The sequence below is a fragment of the Ictidomys tridecemlineatus genome, chromosome 10 (genome assembly GCF_052094955.1).
Source record: "Ictidomys tridecemlineatus isolate mIctTri1 chromosome 10, mIctTri1.hap1, whole genome shotgun sequence".
Taxonomy (NCBI): domain Eukaryota; kingdom Metazoa; phylum Chordata; class Mammalia; order Rodentia; family Sciuridae; genus Ictidomys; species Ictidomys tridecemlineatus.
The window spans coordinates 127,641,124-127,660,080 of record NC_135486.1 but is presented as its reverse complement, the minus strand read 5'-3'; the positions used below and the strand labels follow the sequence as shown (position 1 = coordinate 127,660,080).

General features: G+C 42.0%; 1 protein-coding gene across 2 annotated transcripts; it reads right to left on the bottom strand.

The window, feature by feature from the left end:
• Positions 1-3,937: 3,937 nt before the first annotated feature.
• Positions 3,938-17,732, bottom strand: Zkscan2 (zinc finger with KRAB and SCAN domains 2). Of its 2 annotated transcripts, XM_005323769.4 has the most exons (7): positions 16,996-17,732; positions 15,786-15,972; positions 13,605-13,696; positions 13,119-13,245; positions 8,270-8,953; positions 6,440-6,931; positions 3,938-5,087 (listed from the first exon to the last, which is right to left on the bottom strand). In XM_005323769.4, the coding sequence occupies exons 1-7, from the start codon at positions 17,398-17,400 to the stop codon at positions 4,165-4,167; spliced, it is 2,910 nt and encodes a 969-aa protein (XP_005323826.2). In that variant the 5' UTR covers positions 17,401-17,732; the 3' UTR covers positions 3,938-4,164. The 2 variants fall into 2 exon arrangements, with proteins under 2 accessions (XP_005323826.2, XP_077880302.1); XM_078024176.1 differs by lacking the exon at positions 8,270-8,953.
• Between the last annotated feature and the right edge of the window lie 1,225 nt (positions 17,733-18,957).

The following is an 18,957-nucleotide window of genomic DNA, read 5'->3' as shown; positions in this document are numbered from 1 at the left end:
TAGACACATCTGTGGGCTTTTCTGCCATTAGTTTGGTTTATGTTAATTTCATCCTCAGGTCCAGCCACAGAACAGGAGTACAGACGTAAACTTTGCCTCCCCTATGACTGTATCTTGGGGGAAACTCACGATTTCTTCCACACTGGGCTGGGGATGTGTGCCGCCTCAGAAATACATGCAGTATGCCCAGCCAGTGCCAACTCCACCCTAGTGTTAGAGCCAAACACTATTTGGGACAATGGCAGTGACAGTTACCAGAGGACTGCTGTGTGGGAATAGCTGTGGACTCACAAAAGATCCCTTCCTGTTAGTCATGGGGGACAGACATGAACTGGAATAAAACTGAAATTACCCCCCCTTTTTATTATCTATAAAATGAGCTTATAACTTCCTATATTTTCTTTTCCCAAATAGAAAAAGATCCTTCAAATTATGGCAGGAATCGAAGGGAGCCATTTATTGTAGCATTTATTTCACATATAAGTTTTCAAGACATCTAAGTGAACATTAATACAAAACAACAGACAGACATACATTTATACTTGGTCTTGGAACACATTCAGGCAGAGGCGAGGCTTACAGTTACACACGTGACCCAGACACTCCTTCCACTTGGGGCTTCCCCAGGCCTTCATCATTGGTTTCGTCTGTCCCTGGGCACCAGACCTCACAAAACTTTCTTCACCTGAGCTACCTGCCGGTGGCTTTCAGGGTGCCTGGGGGCTGCCTGCCATTGGACCTTCCATTGTCCTTCCTTCTTATCTAGCAAGCTCTTTTGCTGTCACAACACCCCTTCCCTGAAGAGGAAGTAGACTCAGCATGGCCCAAGGCTCCCTGCAGTGGGGAGCCAGGTGGGGGGCCTGGCCTGATGCCCTCTTCCGCATCTCTACCACACGCCACCCAGCCTCACCAACACAAGGGCCTGAGCAGTCTTGGCAACTGAGTTAAGCTTCTCGAGCACAGAGAGGCTGTGATTTGTCAAATATCACTCAGTAATGACAATGACAAGACCAAACCTGTCTCTTTTGGTTTCTGGTCTAAAGCTCATTCCATAATGATAGGCTGCCCTGAGCTGCTATATATGTGTGTATGATGTTTTCCTCTTCAAAAAACTAGTATTTCTCTCCAGATAAACAAATTAGGTCAAAAGTGTAACGAAATCAACAGTAAGAATTAGAGGTATTTGTGGAAATCAATGCAAGTCCAGGTAGAAATTACGAGTGCAGGTTCTAAATATCTCAGATAAGATATCAGAGAATAAAATCTCTATTTGTTTATACCACTTTCCAAAAATAGGATTGAGACCATTTTCAAAGAAACAGGACAGAATTAAATAAATACAGGTTTAGGCAGTTGGCTCAGTGGACAGTTTTGTTGAGCTTTCCAGCACCCAGGACAAAGAGCGGAAAGGTAGTAAGTTATAAAATCACAGTGTTCGTAAGATAAAGCCTGTTTTGTTCTTGCTTAGGATCAGAGCATTTCCTGGTACTATGACCTAAAAAACCCTTTTCCTATGGATCTCTAGAAAGGCAATGTGATGTGATACAGAAAAACATATTTCTCAAAACGTGATCATCTATTTTAAAGTTCATGCCTTAGCATGAAAAAAAGATAAAATGCAGGGAAACAAGGTGCACTGACCTACAAGGTGGGAGAGGTCTTCTATTTCTTTAGAATGGAGAAGGTCGACAAGATACCACATGCCACACAGCCCATTTACAACTAAGAACATAGGCAGGGAACCAATTCCACCTCAGCTTGAGGCCAGCCATTTCTCCACTGCAGATGGAATAGGCCTTGACCCTTTCTGCCCCGTGGAGGTGTGAGAGACAGAGGTACCAAATTTTAGATCTTAGATTTGCAATTTAGAGAAACTCCTCAGTAAGCAACAGTGATTTCCTCCGAGTTACTGACCTTTTGTAATCAGCATGGGAGAGCCGGCATTGCCTCTGCTGCGATACTGTCTCTATCCTAATCTCCTTGAGGACAGGCACCACGTTCCCTTTTTCATTTTGTACCCCTCGCTGCATCTAGAACACAGTCTTATACATAACAGTGCTTAGTAAATACTTATGAGTAAGTCACTACTTTCCTGAATCATGCTTCCCTATAATCATCAATCCTGTGTATGTATTACTAAGTGGTGATTTATATTAATGTGCATTTTCTAGAGTTGAATTCCAGGACGTCTACACTACAACAGAAGCACAAACCCACTGGCACCACACGCTTCTCACTGTGCCAGGCACAATTCCAACATGGAACCACACACACCCTTAGAAGTCTATAGAATCCAGACACCACGGGGGATCCACTACTGAGAGGTGAACAGCCATAACACTTCCAATCAATGTACATCAGAAACGTTTACCCATGTTTACCTGAGTCACCTGTCTTCCAACAGGCCATACCCTACTCTGGCACCATACACTGAATTTCTTTCTATGGTCTACCCTCCTTGGTACTTTGCTGAACAGGTTTAAAAAGATTCAAACGTACTCAAAGGAAAAAGTATTACTTCTAGATATCTTTAAATAAGAGAGCATTTAACAGAGGAAAATTAAAGCAAACTAATGATCTACACACAGCCCTGAATCTGGTTATCTTTCTACTAAACTTGTGACGTCTCGCTCCCCCAAGCAAAGCCACCATGGGTTACCTACATACTAAAGGTATAAATGCCATGGGCCTTGTCCTGGAGCAACTGGTTTTGGAAGATCAAATTCTTGGATTTCTTCTGTAATTCCACTTATGAATTTACTGTCCCCCATGTAACCTTTCTACCAGTATTTACTGGGATAGTGTGTGTGTGTGTGTGTGTGTGTGTGTGTGTGTGTGTGTGTGTGTGTATGGGGGGTAGATTATCATATATTTTTTGGACAAATCACATAAATGAAAAAAAACACACATGGTGTTCTGGATTGGAAGTTTCTATAAATATTTCCACTTTTGCTCAGTGAGCTGTGGAGCTGCATATTTACTCAGGGCTCTACAGATAGGTTCATGACCCTATGAACAGGGACTAGAAGCCTCAGAGCAGAGACTTGGCATGTCTAACAGCCAGCCTGGAAGTGCTGGTCTCGATGGGGGTGGCTCTCTGATCCAAAGCAGCCCTAAGGGGTCCAATGGTCCTAGAAATATTAAATGTTTCAGGTCTCTCTCACTTCTTCCCTATTCCCTTAGAATTTTAGAAACACTAAATGTCTAATATTACACTGACATGTGGGGGTGGGAGGTATAAGACAGGCCAACATATCACCAGTCACATTCTAGGTAAGAGCAAGAGGAGTTATCAGGTAGAATTAGAATGTGCCTGAAACCCTAATTTGATAAGACACACCGTAAGCATGCATCCTTTCAATCTTCAGAAGGCATGGTAGTCCAGAAGAGTCAGAAGAGAGCACCCAGAACAATTAAGAGGTAAGTGTAAGACTCAGGAGAAACAGCAAAAGGAACTGGGGTTACTTGCAGCCTGCAAGAGCAGCAGCCACAGGGATTTAAGTCTTCAGGTACAGAAACAGATGATGGGGATCAACTGCTCTCCTCTTGATGGAGGGCAAGGCATTAGTAAAACTATCTCAGTGACAACACAGGGAGTCTCCCCTAGCTACCTGGATCAACTTCTTGACACAAAAAAGGTATACCATAATAGGCTTCTGAAGGAAGCTATAAAATCTTCTCTCTCCTTTTGTAAATATCTTCACACAGAGATGGATCTGATAGAGTTCTGATCAGACTCCTGAAAGCTCTACCCGTGTGTGAAAATCGGTTATCAAGCTGCATCCAGGATCTTGTGTAGTAGACAACAACAACAAAAACCTTTCAGCAGTTATCCCCTTGAAAACCACTCTCACCCACATGGAAGGATCTTGAATGTTGCTGAATTTAGCAATCCAAGAGCAGTGGCCTCAACACTGAAGAGAATTTCATTCTAAACTCAGACAATAAATCTTCTCCACTTTATTAAAGGAGAAGTGGAGATACACAGGAAAGGGACAGACTCATCGAGTTAGAGGCAGAGGTGAGAACAAGATGGAAGTCTAGTTTATTTATACTCTCAAGTTTATCTTGGGAATTACACTTTAGAGCTAAGAAAAGATTGCTTCAAGAGTGAGATGAGGGTGAGCTGGCTAAAGGGGTGTGGCAGGAGAGAGGAGCTCCTCATCAAAGAGTCCTCCTGAGCTCCTCGGCCTTCCCCTTCAGGGGGTTCTCCGGCAAATACACAGAGGTCGGGTGTGGCAGAAGCTTTTCTCTCATGTGAACTTCCCGGTGTTTGGTGAGAACAGAACTCTTACTGAAACGTTTTCCACACTGGGCACATCCGTAGGGCTTCTCTCCAGTGTGTATTCTCCGGTGTTCTCGAAATCTTGTGCAGTTATTGAAGCTTTTCTCGCAGTCCACACACTTGTAGGGATTCTCCCCAGTGTGCACCCTGCGGTGGGCACTGAAGTGGGAACTGTTGGTGAAGCTTTTCCCACACTCTCCACACTGATAGGGCTTCTCCCCGGTGTGGGTCCGCTGATGGATGATAAGGCTAGAGCTCTGACTGAAGCACTTCCCACACTCTGTGCATCTGTACGGCTTCTCCCCTGTGTGGATTCTCTGGTGGGCTCCAAAATTCGAGGAGTCATTAAAGCTTTTGCCACAGTCAAGACACTTAAAAGGTTTTTCTCCTGTGTGGATTCTTTGATGTCGGATGAGGCTTCTGCTTCTACCAAAGCACTTGCCACAGACACTACACTTGTATGGATTCTCCTTCTGGTGGGGCATCCGGCACATAAGACGAGCACTCCTGCCAAAGCTTTCTCCATACTTGAGCAGTCTGTAAGGTCTCCTCCCCATGAAAGGCCTCTGATGCACCACAGCTTTCCCTGGATCTCTAGGCTGAGGCATCAGCTTTCCCTGTCTAATTCCTTGAAGGCTTTCCCATTGTCTTCCTGAGATGCACTCCCTTTTACGATACTTACTGGAATCAATGTTCTGGGAAATGATTCTTTTAGACTTTTCTATTAATGCTCTGTGAGGTTCTGTGTCCTTATAGATTACCTGTGTTAGGTCCTCCTTGATACTATTTCCAATTTCAAAATCTGAAAAAAAGACAATATAAATTTCACACAAATCCTATGTTAACACAAACAACCTGGCTTGCAAGGTTTGGTGTTTATGATTCCTGTACATTTTGTGGGTCTCAGATCCTGGGACTCTTCCCGGATTTCCTTATCCTGGATTCTCCTTCAGTTCCATAAACAGGCTAGTAACAAACATCTGGTACAGAGTAGGTCTTCAGAAATGTTTTCTGAATTGAATATAATTCAATTGAATTATAATCCAAACCATTATTCCCCATGAATATTCTGATTAACATGGAAGCAACTTGGCTTATCTCCCTGAAGTTCTGTTCTGATTCATCCTGTTTTCATTATTTCAAATCAATACTAAAGTATACTACATTAACCAGTCTTCAGTAGATTCTAGTGACCAAGTCCAAGTTCTTCAAGGGAGTTCTGAATTCAACATCAGCTAATCATGTCCTACTCAAGAGTATTCTTTTTTCTTAGATGGTCTTGTAATTTTGTTTTTCTGTCTATCCCACTGACCACACTAACCAAACCTTAATTCTCAGTTTATAAAGTTGGAATTATTTTCTCCTTACTTTTTCATTTACAACCTACTTTAGTACAAGGCATACCTTGGATCCAGCTTTTCTATGATGTTTTCTGGACAGAGTGTACAACATGGTGAAGTGACACAAGCTTTAGAATCATATAACTCTGGTTCTGATTCCTTCTTGGTCATGTACCAAACATGTGATTTTTGTATTAATTTCTTATTTTGATAAATTTGAACAGAAAATACAGAAAAATAAAGAACAGTATGTATAATGAACTCCCATGAATCTCTTACTTCTTACCTCATCTGCATTGGTGTGGGAAGGAAGATGGTGATTTTAGTTTGACTAGAATTTAGCAGTCAGCAAGAAATACAGTGATGGAGTTCAGGACTAAAATGATTTATTTCTCTCTCATTTTGTTTCTGCCTCTTTTTTCTCATGTACACCACACATGACTGAGATGTTTCTGATTTGAACTTACTGACACTCCTCCTTCACCCATTTTCTCTCATGCATAATTCCAAGTTCATCCCCACAGCATTTCCAGGAATTATAAAACACCATCTGACCTATACAGACAAAAACAAACCTGAGATCCTAAAGACTGAGTCACTAGAATGAGTGACTAGACTGAGTAGGTGAGTACCTCCTTTGAATGGAAGCACCATGAATACAGGACCTGTTTCATTCATTGCTATTTCCTGAAACAGCACATGGCACTCAAATATATGTTGAATGAATAAGTGTGCATGAGCCTGTGCCACATCTGATTTTTCAGTTAAGTTGCACCTTCTCTTCTTTTAGACTAGAACCTTAGGAGATCCTTACCATTTGGGCTTTGCAGCAGACCTGGAGGTCTCTGGAATTCTGGCTCTGGTATAATTTCTTCCTCACTCATCCTCTCACTGCCAGAATCTTCTATTACTGCCTCCTGTGAGGTGTCCTCAGGTTCCCAGTCTATAGGTCCTTGGGGTTCCATTTCAACATGCCCTCTTTGTTGCCTTGAGGGTGATGGGACTTCTTCTGGGGGGTTTGTGGAAGGCGCAGATGCTCGAGAATTAATGAGGGCATCCATCTCCTTGTAGAACGCACAGGACTCCAGCACGTGGCCATTCTTCACTTTGCGGTAACTCTTCTGCAGGCTTTTGAATTTGGTTCGACACTGTTCTGGTGTCCGCAGGAAGCCACACTCTCGAAGTTGTTCAGCTACAGCCCCATACAACTTGCTCTTCCGATGACAGGCTTGAAGTGCTTCATAAAACCGAGTCTCACGAAGAATATCAAGAAAAGTCTTGGTTTCTTCATAGCCCCAATGCACACCTGCCATTCAAGATAAAGTTCAGAGATAAGGAGTCTGTAGGCTCTCTATTTCATATACATTACAAAATTTAAGGGTTAAAAAAGAAATGCTATTTGTAGTAGCAACAGGAAATGTGATACGCAGAGGAATATACTTTGCAAGAAATAAGAAAAAATGTATAATATTTTATTGAAAGACATGAAAGACCTAGAAAAAAATAAGAGAATGTTTCTGAACAAGTGGACTCAAGTTATATATATATCAGGTCTTAAATGAATCTATGAAGTAAAAATCCCAACAGTTTTTTTTTCAATGAAATCGATAAACTAACTGATCTTAAAGTTTATCAAATTTGGAAGAATAAAGGTATAGTGTCCCAAATCTGTCACTGCTCTTGAGACTCAAGAATTTAGCTGTCTGGAAGTATCTTTCCCATGTGATTAAGAACAGGGGACCAGCAACACTCAATAGGAACTTCTCTGATTAGTGGGGTAGAGAAGATAGTACCAGTAACAGTGGTTATCAGTTACACTGTATTTTAGCATTTTCAGAATGCTTTCCTCTCTATATTCCATAGAACCCTGATAACAATGCTGTGAGGTAGTCTTACTTATATAGTATAGATGAGGCAACTGAAGCCCAGTGTGGTTACATGATTCATCTACCATCAAACAGCTGTTAACTGACAGCTTAATTATGTATGTCCCTGTTCCCAAATAGTCAACACTAGCTTTCTTTTGCATGGAGCCTCTTTTTTATTTTTTCAATTTTAATATCTGAGTTCTTGTATTTAAGATGCATCTCTTGTAAACAACATATAAGCTGTTTTTTAATGTGTGATAATCTTAGTCCTGTAAGTTTGTTTATATATATATATATATATATATAAATTTTTTGTTTGACTTATCTATTTTATATTCTTTTTATCTTTCTTGTCTTCTTTTACATTAAGCAAAAAATTCACATGTTTTTTCACTCTTGTTAGTTACATATTATTTTACTGGTCATCATCCTAGGTGGTATAATAATGTATTCTTGACTTATTAGAATCCAATTCTTAGATAATACTGGATCCCTGGACCCCTTTAACTTCATCTGTCTTCCTTCCACAAGGCCTCAGACTCGCAGCATTCATGCTATGCTTTAAACCCCAGGGCTGCTCAGTGCTGTCATTAAGCTGTGCTGGGGGCAGCAATAGACACTGAGGTATTTTCATGGGATTTTTATGGGATTCACATCACAGTGAAGGCAGCAGGATGTGTGATAGCACTCTCCAGGTTTAGTGGCTTCACATCTATTCCCTTTTCTACAGACCACACTTCTGTTTTCATAACAGGGAAACGAAATACAATTCTTACCACTCAGGTTTTGAAACAAGACAGGAGCACCCCGAATCTCAGACTTTCGGATAAATTCAATGCCTATTTCATCACCGTCAGATTCTTCTGCAGCTTCCTCCTCTTCTACCAGACTAATCTGTTCTCTAGCAGTGATACCAATTCTCTTTAGCCTTGGGAGAGGTATCACCTCCTTTGGCTTATCGGTGGATGAAGCATGGGCAGCAGGATTCAATAAAGCATCCATGTCCTCAAAGAAGGCACACGGTTCTAGAAGGTGGCCATTTCTCACTTTTCGATAGCTTTTCTGAAGACTTTTAAACTTGGTCCGGCACTGTTCTGGTGTTCGGAGAAAGCCACATTCTCGCAGCCATTCAGCCACAGCACCATATACCTGGCTATTTCGGGGACAAGCCTGAAGTGTTTCATAAAAGCGAGACTCCTTGAGAATTGCAAGGAAAGTCTTAGTTTCCTCATAGCTCCAGTGCACACCTGCTATCTTTTCATCTTCTAAACCCCACTGTTGCTGCTCTCTCCATGTTTTCCCTGCATTCCTGGCAGGAATCTGAATAGCATGAACTGACTTTTCCTTGATGCAGTTGCTTCGTAGTATATTCCTTTTATTAGAGGAATGGAGACCTATGGTCCATGGCTCCTTTCTTTGTTCCAAACGGCTTATCTTGTTAGATGTAGACACTGTACTTCCTGTGGTAAGAAAACACATTTCATGGTAGGCACAGATGTCGTTACTGCATGCCTCAATCTTCTGCTATGACATGCCCTCCTGGACCATGTGCTTAGGCCAAAGCCTTGCTCAATGGGGCCAATGCATGCTGTGGTTATTCTTATAAGACTTCTCTGGCATAATCATCTCCTAGTCATCTCATTTTACTTCTTCCATATGTACCACTTCTCCTATCTAGTTCTTGAAGGAATACATTTAAGGTTAAGAAACATATTTTACTACCTTTGATTCCCTCAGTAGTTAGCATTGTGTAAGGTTCAGATTAAGCTCCTAATAGGTATTTGTTACTCACAAATCAACTGTGCTAGCATCTGCACCCTACACTGTCTCCCTGGGCACCTCAACAAATAGCTATGAGAGATTAGAAGTAAAGATGTTTTGTCAAACTACATTAAAAAGCTACTTACTGATAGTATGATACTGACAAAAACAGAGAGTGCAATAGAATAGAGCCCAACAATAAATTCATTCATGCATAGTCTTTTAACCTTTGACAAGGGTGTCAAGAACCCACCACTGGGAAAGGATAATCTGTTCAATAAACAGTGTTGAAAAAACTGAATATTCAATTGCCAAAGACTGAAACTGTACACCTATTTTACACTACTCAAAACAATTAACTCAAAATGTATTAAAAACTTGAATGTAAGACTTGAAACCATAAAACTCCTCAAAGCAAGCATAGGGAAAAAGTAACTCGACACTGGTCTTGGCAATGACTTTTGGATATGACACTGAAAGAACAGACAACAAAAGCAAAAATAAGCCAGATGTTAAACTAAAAAGCTTTTGTACAGCAAGAGGAAACAGTCAACAAAGTGAAGAGATAAGAAACTACAAGCAAACCATCTATCTGATGAGGGATTAAAATCTAAAATATACTAGAAATCATAAAACTCAATAGCAAAAAAATCCAATGAAAATCATGGACAAAAGATCCGAAAATCTGATTAGATATTTTTCCCAAAGAAACACAAATGGCCAACAGTTCACAAAAAGGTATTCTATATCATTCATCAACAGGGAAAAGAAAATTTAAAAAACGACAATGAGATATCACCTCATACCTGTTAGAATGGCTAACATCAAACCAAATGGCCAACAATTATATGAAAAAAATGTTCAATATCTTTAGCTATCAGGGAAATGCAAATCAAAAGTATACTGAGATTTCGTTTCACTCCAGTTAGAGTGACAATCATTAATAACACAATAACAATAAACGCTGCTGAGGATGCAGGGAAAAGGAACTTCTTACACTGTTGGTAGGAATGAAAACTGGAACTGCCACTATGGAAATCAGTATAAAGGTTCCTAAAAAAGCTAAAAATAGGGCTGGGGATGTAGTGGTAAAATGTTTGCCTAGTGCATGCAAGGCTGTGGGTTCAATCCCTGGAACTTCCCCCCTGCTCCTCAAAAAAAGTCTAACAATAGAACTACTGTATGATCCAGCTCTTACCACTCTTTGGTATTTACTCAAAAGAACTGAAAGTTAGCATACATAAGAGATATATGCATACCTATATTAACTGCAGCACAATTTATAACAGCCAAATTATGGAATCAGACTTGTGTCTATCAACAGATAGAAGGATAAAGAAAATGTGGTATATATACAGAATGTGGTTTTATCCAGCCATATAGTATGAAATTACACCATTTGCAGGAAAAGGAATAGAACCAGAGGACATAATTTTGAGCAAAATAAATCAGACTCAGAGAGTAAAGAAAGTCTTGTGTGTTTTCTCTCATTTGTGGAAGCTAGAGGGGGAAAAAACAGGGAAAAAAAGAAAAAGGATGTCATGAATGTAGAAGAGAGACCACCATTAGGGTGGAGTTGGGGGGATGGGAGAGATATTGGGAGTGAAACTGATCAAATATGTTTTTATGTATATACAAATATTCTATATAGAAACCCAGCATTCTGCATAATTATTATGTACCAACAAAAAATAAAGCATAAAAAGAAAAGATAATAAGTGCTGGACAGGATGTAGAGAGAATGGAATGCCATGCACTATTGGTGGGAATGTGAACTGGTGTCACTGTCACAGGAAACAATACTGAGATTCCTCAAAAAATTAAAAACTGAATTATCAAGTGAGTCAACAATCCTAATTCTAGGTATGTATCTGATGGAAATAAAATTCATATCTTGCGGTATTTGTAGTCTCATGTTCACTGTAGCATTATTCACCACAGTCAAGACACAGAGGCAACCTAATGTTTGTCAATGGATGAAGAAAATGTGAGAATAAAGGGAAAAAAGATCAATCAATCAATCAATCAATCAATCAATCAATCAAATAAAGTGTTATTTAGTCACAAAAAGAAAGAAATCCTGTCATCTGTGATACGTTGAAGGGACCTGTAGGGCATTATAATAAAAGAAATAAGCAAAGACAAAAATCATATGATCTCATATGGGCATCTAAAAACTTTGGACTCAGAATAAAATGGTAGTTGACAGGGGATTTGGGGTGGGGGAAATGAGATGTTGGTCAAAAGGTACTAACTTCAGTTGTAACATGAGTAAGTTCTAGAGATCTTGTTCTAGAAAGATCTTGTAATTAAGCTTCATGGTCTGAGACACAAAGTACATACATGTTTCTTCAAAAGAGACTAAAATCTACTTTCTATTACTTCACATTTTAAAATTATTGGTAAAAGTATATTTTTCACCAATATTTACTGAAAACAAAATATTTCATTACTTTTGGAGACACTCTGGTAGGGCTAAAAGGAAAGACTTGGAAGATTAGGAAGCAAATTGAGTTTACTGCCCTATAATATGGAAGAGATCAACATGTCTTAAATTTGGATCCTAGTCACAGTGCTTACTTACTTTTTATTAGGGGTTATTTTTAATCCTCTAAGTCTCAGTTTCCTATTCAAAGAGGTGCTAGCTTCCTAAAAAGTATCTAATGCCCCCAAGAGGTATGTAAAATTTAGTTATTTTTCCATACAACCTGCATAGAAGCTTTACAGAATACTTCTAGAGATTTTGGTACTGGGGATTGAACCTAGGGGTGCTTTACCACTGAACCCAAATCCCCCATTTTTTTTTTCTTTTGAGATAGTCTTGCTAAATTTCTGAAGTTGGCCTCTAATTTAGGATCCTCCTGCCTCAGCTTCCTGATTCACTGGGATTATAGGCATGCACCACCATGCCCAGCTGGAATTCTCCTACAGATCCAACATCAAATCAAGCCCTTCTGAAGGAACCCTGCAGATGGAGATCAGCTCTTTATTTTTCACACTAGAGAAGTAGGTATGGGACAACATCAGCATTTGATTAGGCAATGACTTCGAGGCTGGAATGGGAACTGTGGCAGGTGAGTAGGAGCCCTTTCCTCAGATCTGGCCAACTGTTGCTGTGCAGGAAAGAGGGCCTGTGATGTCTGATGTTTGAGTTTCCAAGACACACTGGACAACCATTTTTATAACCTAATTTTAAATGAAAACACAGTGTGGCAATTCATAATAGCTAAATTACGGAATCAACCCAGATGCCCATGAACAGATGCATGGATTAAGAAATTGTGATGTCTACACACACACACACACACACACACACACACACACACACACACAAAATGGAGTTTTACTCAGTCATAAAAAATAATGAAATTATGGCATTTGCTGGTAAATGAATGAAAATGAAGAATATTATGCTAAGTGAAATTAGCCAAACTCAGAAATTGAAAAGGTCGAAAGTTTCCTCTAATATGCAGGAAGCTAGAGTAAAATAAAGAAAAGGGGGAGAGAGGGATAGGATAACATAAAAAAAAAATCAATCAAACATAAATTAACAGAAGAGCAAAAGAGTCTTTCTGACTTCATCAATCTTTTAGTCTAGTGGATGCAAGTTTACATTTTCTATACTCTGAATATGACAATAATATATAATTCTTCTCCTATAATTTAATTACTAAGTTATATTATTATTACTACTACTGGTAGGAAGAAAAGGGTGAGATAAGAGAACGCAGCTAAGTGATTACACCAGAGAACCCATGGAGAATCTTTAAGGATTAATAGATTTTATCACCAGTTGGAATGAATACATAAGAAATCCCCAAGGATTTTTTTTTTTTTTAATCTATGAAAGGAAAGAATCCTTACCTAGGGAGACCATGGTTCCAACACTCTCTTTCCTGATATCCCTGTAGAGATGTCTGTGAGCAGGAATCTGATGCACACTCTTTTTATAGGAAAAGCCTCTTGTCATCTGGACATCTTTCATTGGCTCCTGTAACAACACTAATACTAGTGACTACCAAGATAACTGCACGGGTCTTCAAAGGATGAAATGATCATGGATGAAGCAGAGAAGGGCCCTAAAGAAGAAGTAAAATTAAGGAGCCAAATGTGTACTGTGTGTCCAGTGAAGCATAACTACGAAAGCTACGAAAAGAATCAGAAAATGAGAGAAGGTAAAAGAGATGATCCAGCAAGGAGTCCCATTACTCAGAAGGCTGAGTCCAATATTTTCTGGAAAAGAAGTCTCTTGGAGAGAGTATAAAAATCTGAGGATACTGAAGCATAAGAAATCATTGTGACTAAACACCCTAGGAAGGAGAAAGGCCAAAGAGGACAATTACAATTTACCTGGGACCCAGCAGATAGATGTGTAGCTGTCACCTCCTGATCTATGGTGTTCCATTCATCAGCAGGGGTAGGAACCCAGGGAGAAGACCGAGCTATACAAATTAAAAGAAACAATTAGTATTCTGGGCTCTGGCCATTTAATTCTTGATGCTTCTCCTTTCAAGAAATGAGAATGATTTAAAACCAACAAGATACAAATCGGTAATTTTTTCAATGAGTTCAGAGCAATGCCTGAAACTATATTATCCTAAAGCTGGGCTCTCAAACTCAAGTGCTTTCAAGAAGTAAGCAGGTAAAGTACACAGGAAAGGGGCGAGGTTGGAGCCATGCATGTGGAACTGGAGAGCACACGCCCTGCTGAAAGGGCATAGTCAATGCCCAGTACCAGCTGTTGCTGCAAGGAGACCATGACTCTTGTAGAGCCAGAACCTCTAATTTTTTGAGAAGCCGAAAATCTGTACTTTCATGAAATCTCAAATTTTAAACCTTAAAGCAAACAACAAAATCCCCAAACAAAAACTCTTTGTAGGTGAAACAAAACAAGTCTGACTCGGTGTGCAAGTTACTGATTTGTGACCATTAGCATAATTTAAGCACCTAAGAATTAATATTGTCATATTTTCCTCAAAGTATGAATATTGTTATAAGAACTCAAAAGCTTGCTCCACTTCTACAGAAGCAAATTAAATAATTTCATTGAAAACATTCTATTCCCTGAAATCCACATGGCTGAAATCATAGATCTTCCTTTAGAATGAATTAACCTTTCTGAGATATCCATCCCTCAAGATTTCCTTTTTTTTAATATTTATATTTTAGGTATACTTGGACACCTTTATTTATTTTTAAGTGGTGCTGAGGATCGAACCCAGGGCCTCGCACAGGCTAGATGAGCACTCTGCCGCTAAGCCACAACCCCAGCCCCATCTCTCAAGACTTCTGTCCTCCTATATCCCAGAGTTAGTACTTCAAAAGAACAAGCTAATTCCCTTCAGAAATTCCTCATCACCTTGGGATGGTAAAATCCAGAAATACCATAAATAGGTATTTATTTGAATAACTACTTAGATAAAGTCCCTGGGACCACCTAATCCATGTGACCATGAATGCTAATGAACACTCTGGATAATTCAGAACATCCAATCTTTGCAATGCATTCTATCATGGGTAATATGAACTTGGAGAGTGGTACTACCCCAGGTATGGTAGTAGTGAATCTAACCTCTTGATGAAAGGTTGTATAGGTCCAACAGAGTTGAAGTTTAAGAAAAATTTTGCCATTATGAGAAAGGAAGCTAACGTGTATCAGGCATTATTATGCACTAGCCATTTTACACTGCCTCACATTAAATCTGTGCTAACACCTTGTTATTTCCCTTTTACATAGGAGAGAAAGGAAAGTTTGAGAAGTGACCTGACCAAGGCCACACAGATAAAAAATGGGAGTCAGGTCTGTCTCTCAAGTCCCAGGTCTTATCCTTTTAGTATTAATGCTCCTTTTCATATCACTTGCTCAAGATCTCACACAAAAAGGGGGCAGAGTCAAGATAAAAACAGAAGACTTTTGATTGTAAGTCCAGTGACCTTTCCATTCGTCATCTTCTTTTTTTTTAGCCTGTTATGAAGCCATACTTCAGGAGACGTGGAGAGAACTGGGAAGGCCAGTGTGGTACACCTCCTTGTATCTGACTTGATTCATTCATGTCTAGGGTGGCTATGAACACCAGTGTCCCTTCTTTGTGACATCCTACTTTTATCCCTCTCATTGCCATTATGCAAGTCAGTTTTGAAACACTGGACTTGTTTCCCTTTCCACAGAGATTTGCAAGTTATTTATGGTCAGCCAAGAGCAAATACACACACAGGAGGACTGAAAACACAAGCTGACTGCAGAATGGAGATTTCACAAGACTCAAGGCTGGCTGGGCAATGCTAAGGTTCCCCAGTTTTCACCTTTAAGATCTCTCTTTAATGAGGTTTTCTAAGGGCCCAACTCTTGAAGCTAATGAAATCTTTCTTCCCAAATATTCAATTCACTCTGAAATCATGTATTGAGCAAGTCAAATATGACTCTGAGCAAGTTACAGTGTCAGGGACGCAGTACATATATATTTGTTTTAGGCATGTTCTGAGTCCTTCTTACTATTCTTCTTCTTTTTTTGTTTTTGTTTTCCTTCTTACCATTCTTGGGTAAGGGCCGATGTGCTCTCTTTTGGTTCAGCTGTTCCTGGTGTCCTGAGTGGAGGCTTCCAGCTTCCTCCCGAGACACTGCCCTGGATTGGGTCTCCACCTGCGCTGGCTGAAAGTCTGCTACCTCCCACACTGTTCCAAGTGGGGCTTCCTTCTCAGAGTGGATAGGACTGCTGACCTGAGAAATAAAATCAATACCATAATGGAAAAGGGAAGGGAAAGAGGTCCAAATTGGGGCCCAATTCATACACACACACACACAGATACATATGTATATATATTTTAAATAAAGGACAGAAGATATGAGAAACAATGAAAATTTCATTCCTTTCCCGGTGGAGTCTCTGAGAGTGTTGGTCTCACCACACTGTACAAGAGTTTGGGTAGAAGGAAAATTTTATTGCTACAAAGAGGGGGGAAAATCTGTCAGGAATAAAATACAGAGCAACTTAGTTTCTAGAATAAACATTATTTGAACCCCCTCATGTCTATTAGGTTCAGAACATGAACGTATTTACTAGTGAACAGAAATCTTTTGCATTACCCACATCAATTTGTCTATTCCAGGTCAATACAGCAACTTGCTGATACTCAGATCTTTACACAACGGAAATACTGTGCAAGGTGAAACTGCAAACCTGGCAAATGATGCAGGATTTCATGAGGTCAATGAAAGGTTGTTGAAAAACAACCAGAAGAGCACCAAGAGCCACAAGAAATGAAGATCTAGGAGTAAGATTGGAGATGAGAGATGGGATCATGGTACTGAAAGCACTCAGTGCTTCAGAAGACACTAGCTGGCATATTAAAGGATTAGAAAATATTCTGGGATAACTCTTTTTTTCTCTTTTTTGGGAGAGGTGCAAAAATAGCATTGTTTAGGATCAAACTGCAAAAGTCAAACCCTATGAAGCATTAACTGTAGTGTTCTCTCATACTTTTGCTGGAAACATTATGCCAAGGATTAAAACATATTTAAGTGCAATGCTTAGTTTCATTTGGAAGATAATTTTTTTTTTTGTTCAAAACTTTTCCCCTTTCTATTTAATATGAAATTCTGATCTTCTTTTAAGTGCATTCCCTTTAAGGCTCTCTTATTAGTAGCACTGAACTTTCCATAATAAGTACTTCTTGCAATGCAATCCTGTCTTTCCCACCCCTTTCTTTCTAAAACACAAACATTTGCAAGATCCTTGCTCACCTGCTGTCTCAGTCTCCCAGTCTCTTTTTCCAAATGGACGACCAGGGCCACCGCCTCTTCTCCACTTTCCGGGTATTGCTTCTGTGCCCAGACCTGAATCTTCTCCGGCAAAATAGTGAGAAACTGCTCAATCACCAGCAGCTCTAGGATCTGCTCTTTGGAACGTATTTCTGGCTTCAACCACCGGCAGCAAAGTTCCCAGAGTTTACTGAAAGCTTCATGGGGCCCAGTCACATCCTCATATGAGAACTGCCTGAAGCATTTGCGAAAAGTCTCACACTCAATGCTCTCTGATCCTCCCAGAATGGGTTCCGACGCCCACTCGGGGTCCTTTTCCACCTTCATGATGAGGCACCCCTCAACCTCCAGGGGCACGTCAATCTCCGAATCCAGGGCCGTAGCCATGCTCCAACGGGGGGGGGGGGAGGTGTCGCGGGGTGGTGTCAATGTCAAGTCTAGCTCCAAGTCTGGGCTCCCTGCCTAATGTTCTAAAGTGTGGGATGGGAGGCAGGTTAAAAAACCAAACCAAACCAACCCCCCTGGCAGTGTCAGCAGAACAGGGCAGTCCTAGGCCCTTGAAAAGTCCCCAAACTCGGCCCCTTCACCAAATAAGAAATGACCCCGCCCGCAATGTGGTTTCCAGGGTGCATTCCTTTCAGTGCAATGTCGAGGACAGGGAGCGAGGCTCAAGGACTGGGAGGAAATCAAGCCGACTGAGGAAAGGATGGGCGGAGGCGGCCGGCCTGGAGGGGGTGTGTCAGCCGCCCCGGGGTCCTGCTCTGGGAGGCGAGGCCCGCGTGGGTGGGGCCGGATGTGCCGGCCCCGCCCGGCCCCAGGTTCCGGCCGGCCTCGGGTCCGGCGGCGCGCCCAGGCCGCAGGTGGCCCGCGGGGAGCAGCGGTGTCCGAGACCAGCGCCGGGCTCTTCAGGGCCCGCGGCAGCCCCGGCCGTCCTCGGGAAAAATCGGCACGTCGAGAAAAGGCCGCAACGCGGTTCCGCCCCGAAGGAATAAAAAGTCGCGGGGCCAAGTCAGGCCTCGCGGGGGGCGGCTGCCGGTTCCCGGCGCTCGGCCTCGTCCGCTCGGCCCGCGGAGAGCGCGGGGGGCGCTGGGAGCCGTCGCCGCGCATGCGCCGCCCGCGACCGCGCGCCGCAGGGGCTTCCTCGCGGCGAGGGGCTGGGGGAAGGGGCTGCGTGTTGTACTCTCGCGAGAGCGCGCAGCGCGGTGTCTGGCGGCCGAGGGACTTAGAAGAGAGGAGGGATGCGCGGGCTGCCGCGGAGGGACACCGCGGGGCTTGAGCTGTCCGTCGGCCAGCGTCGGCGAAACAGAACAGGGAAGGGGAGCCAGAGTCTTGCCTCTAGGCAGTGGGAGCGGCACCACTGGGGAGGGGGCGCTGCCGCGCAAGGAGGCCCCGTGGAGCGGGGACTCCTTTGACCGGCGAGGGTCACCGTTCTCGTGGCGGAGGGATCGTGGCCCGTGTGGCTGCGAGTCCCGTGGAGGGAACCTCGGTGGACGGCTGGAGCGTGGGGCGCCCGCTGTGGGGGAACAGCGCCCCCTGCGGGAGGATTGCGCCGTCTTCACCACCCCGGGGCCTCTGGAGGTGTCGCCCTCCGGTTATGGGGATTCTTACTGCCCTGGGGTCTGGGGAAGTCGGCGTGGCTAAGTGTGATCAGAGGGGACTTCTGGGACAAAGTCTGTATGGGCTCCAGCTTCACTTTACCAGTGCCTTCGTGCATATTCTTTCATCCTTATGTATTAACTGAGCATCTACTCTCACGCCAGGCAGTGTTTTAGGCATTTGGCATGCATCGGTGGACAAAACAGAAATCCTTGTTGTAGGGGTAGGTAGCTCCTTGGAAAACATGCCTTAATGACCTTCGTGCCTCACAGCTTTAGTTAGAATTTGAGGTGCAAATTCTCGCAGTCTAAAGGCTCAGAGTACCATATAGATAACGGGTGTTAGAGG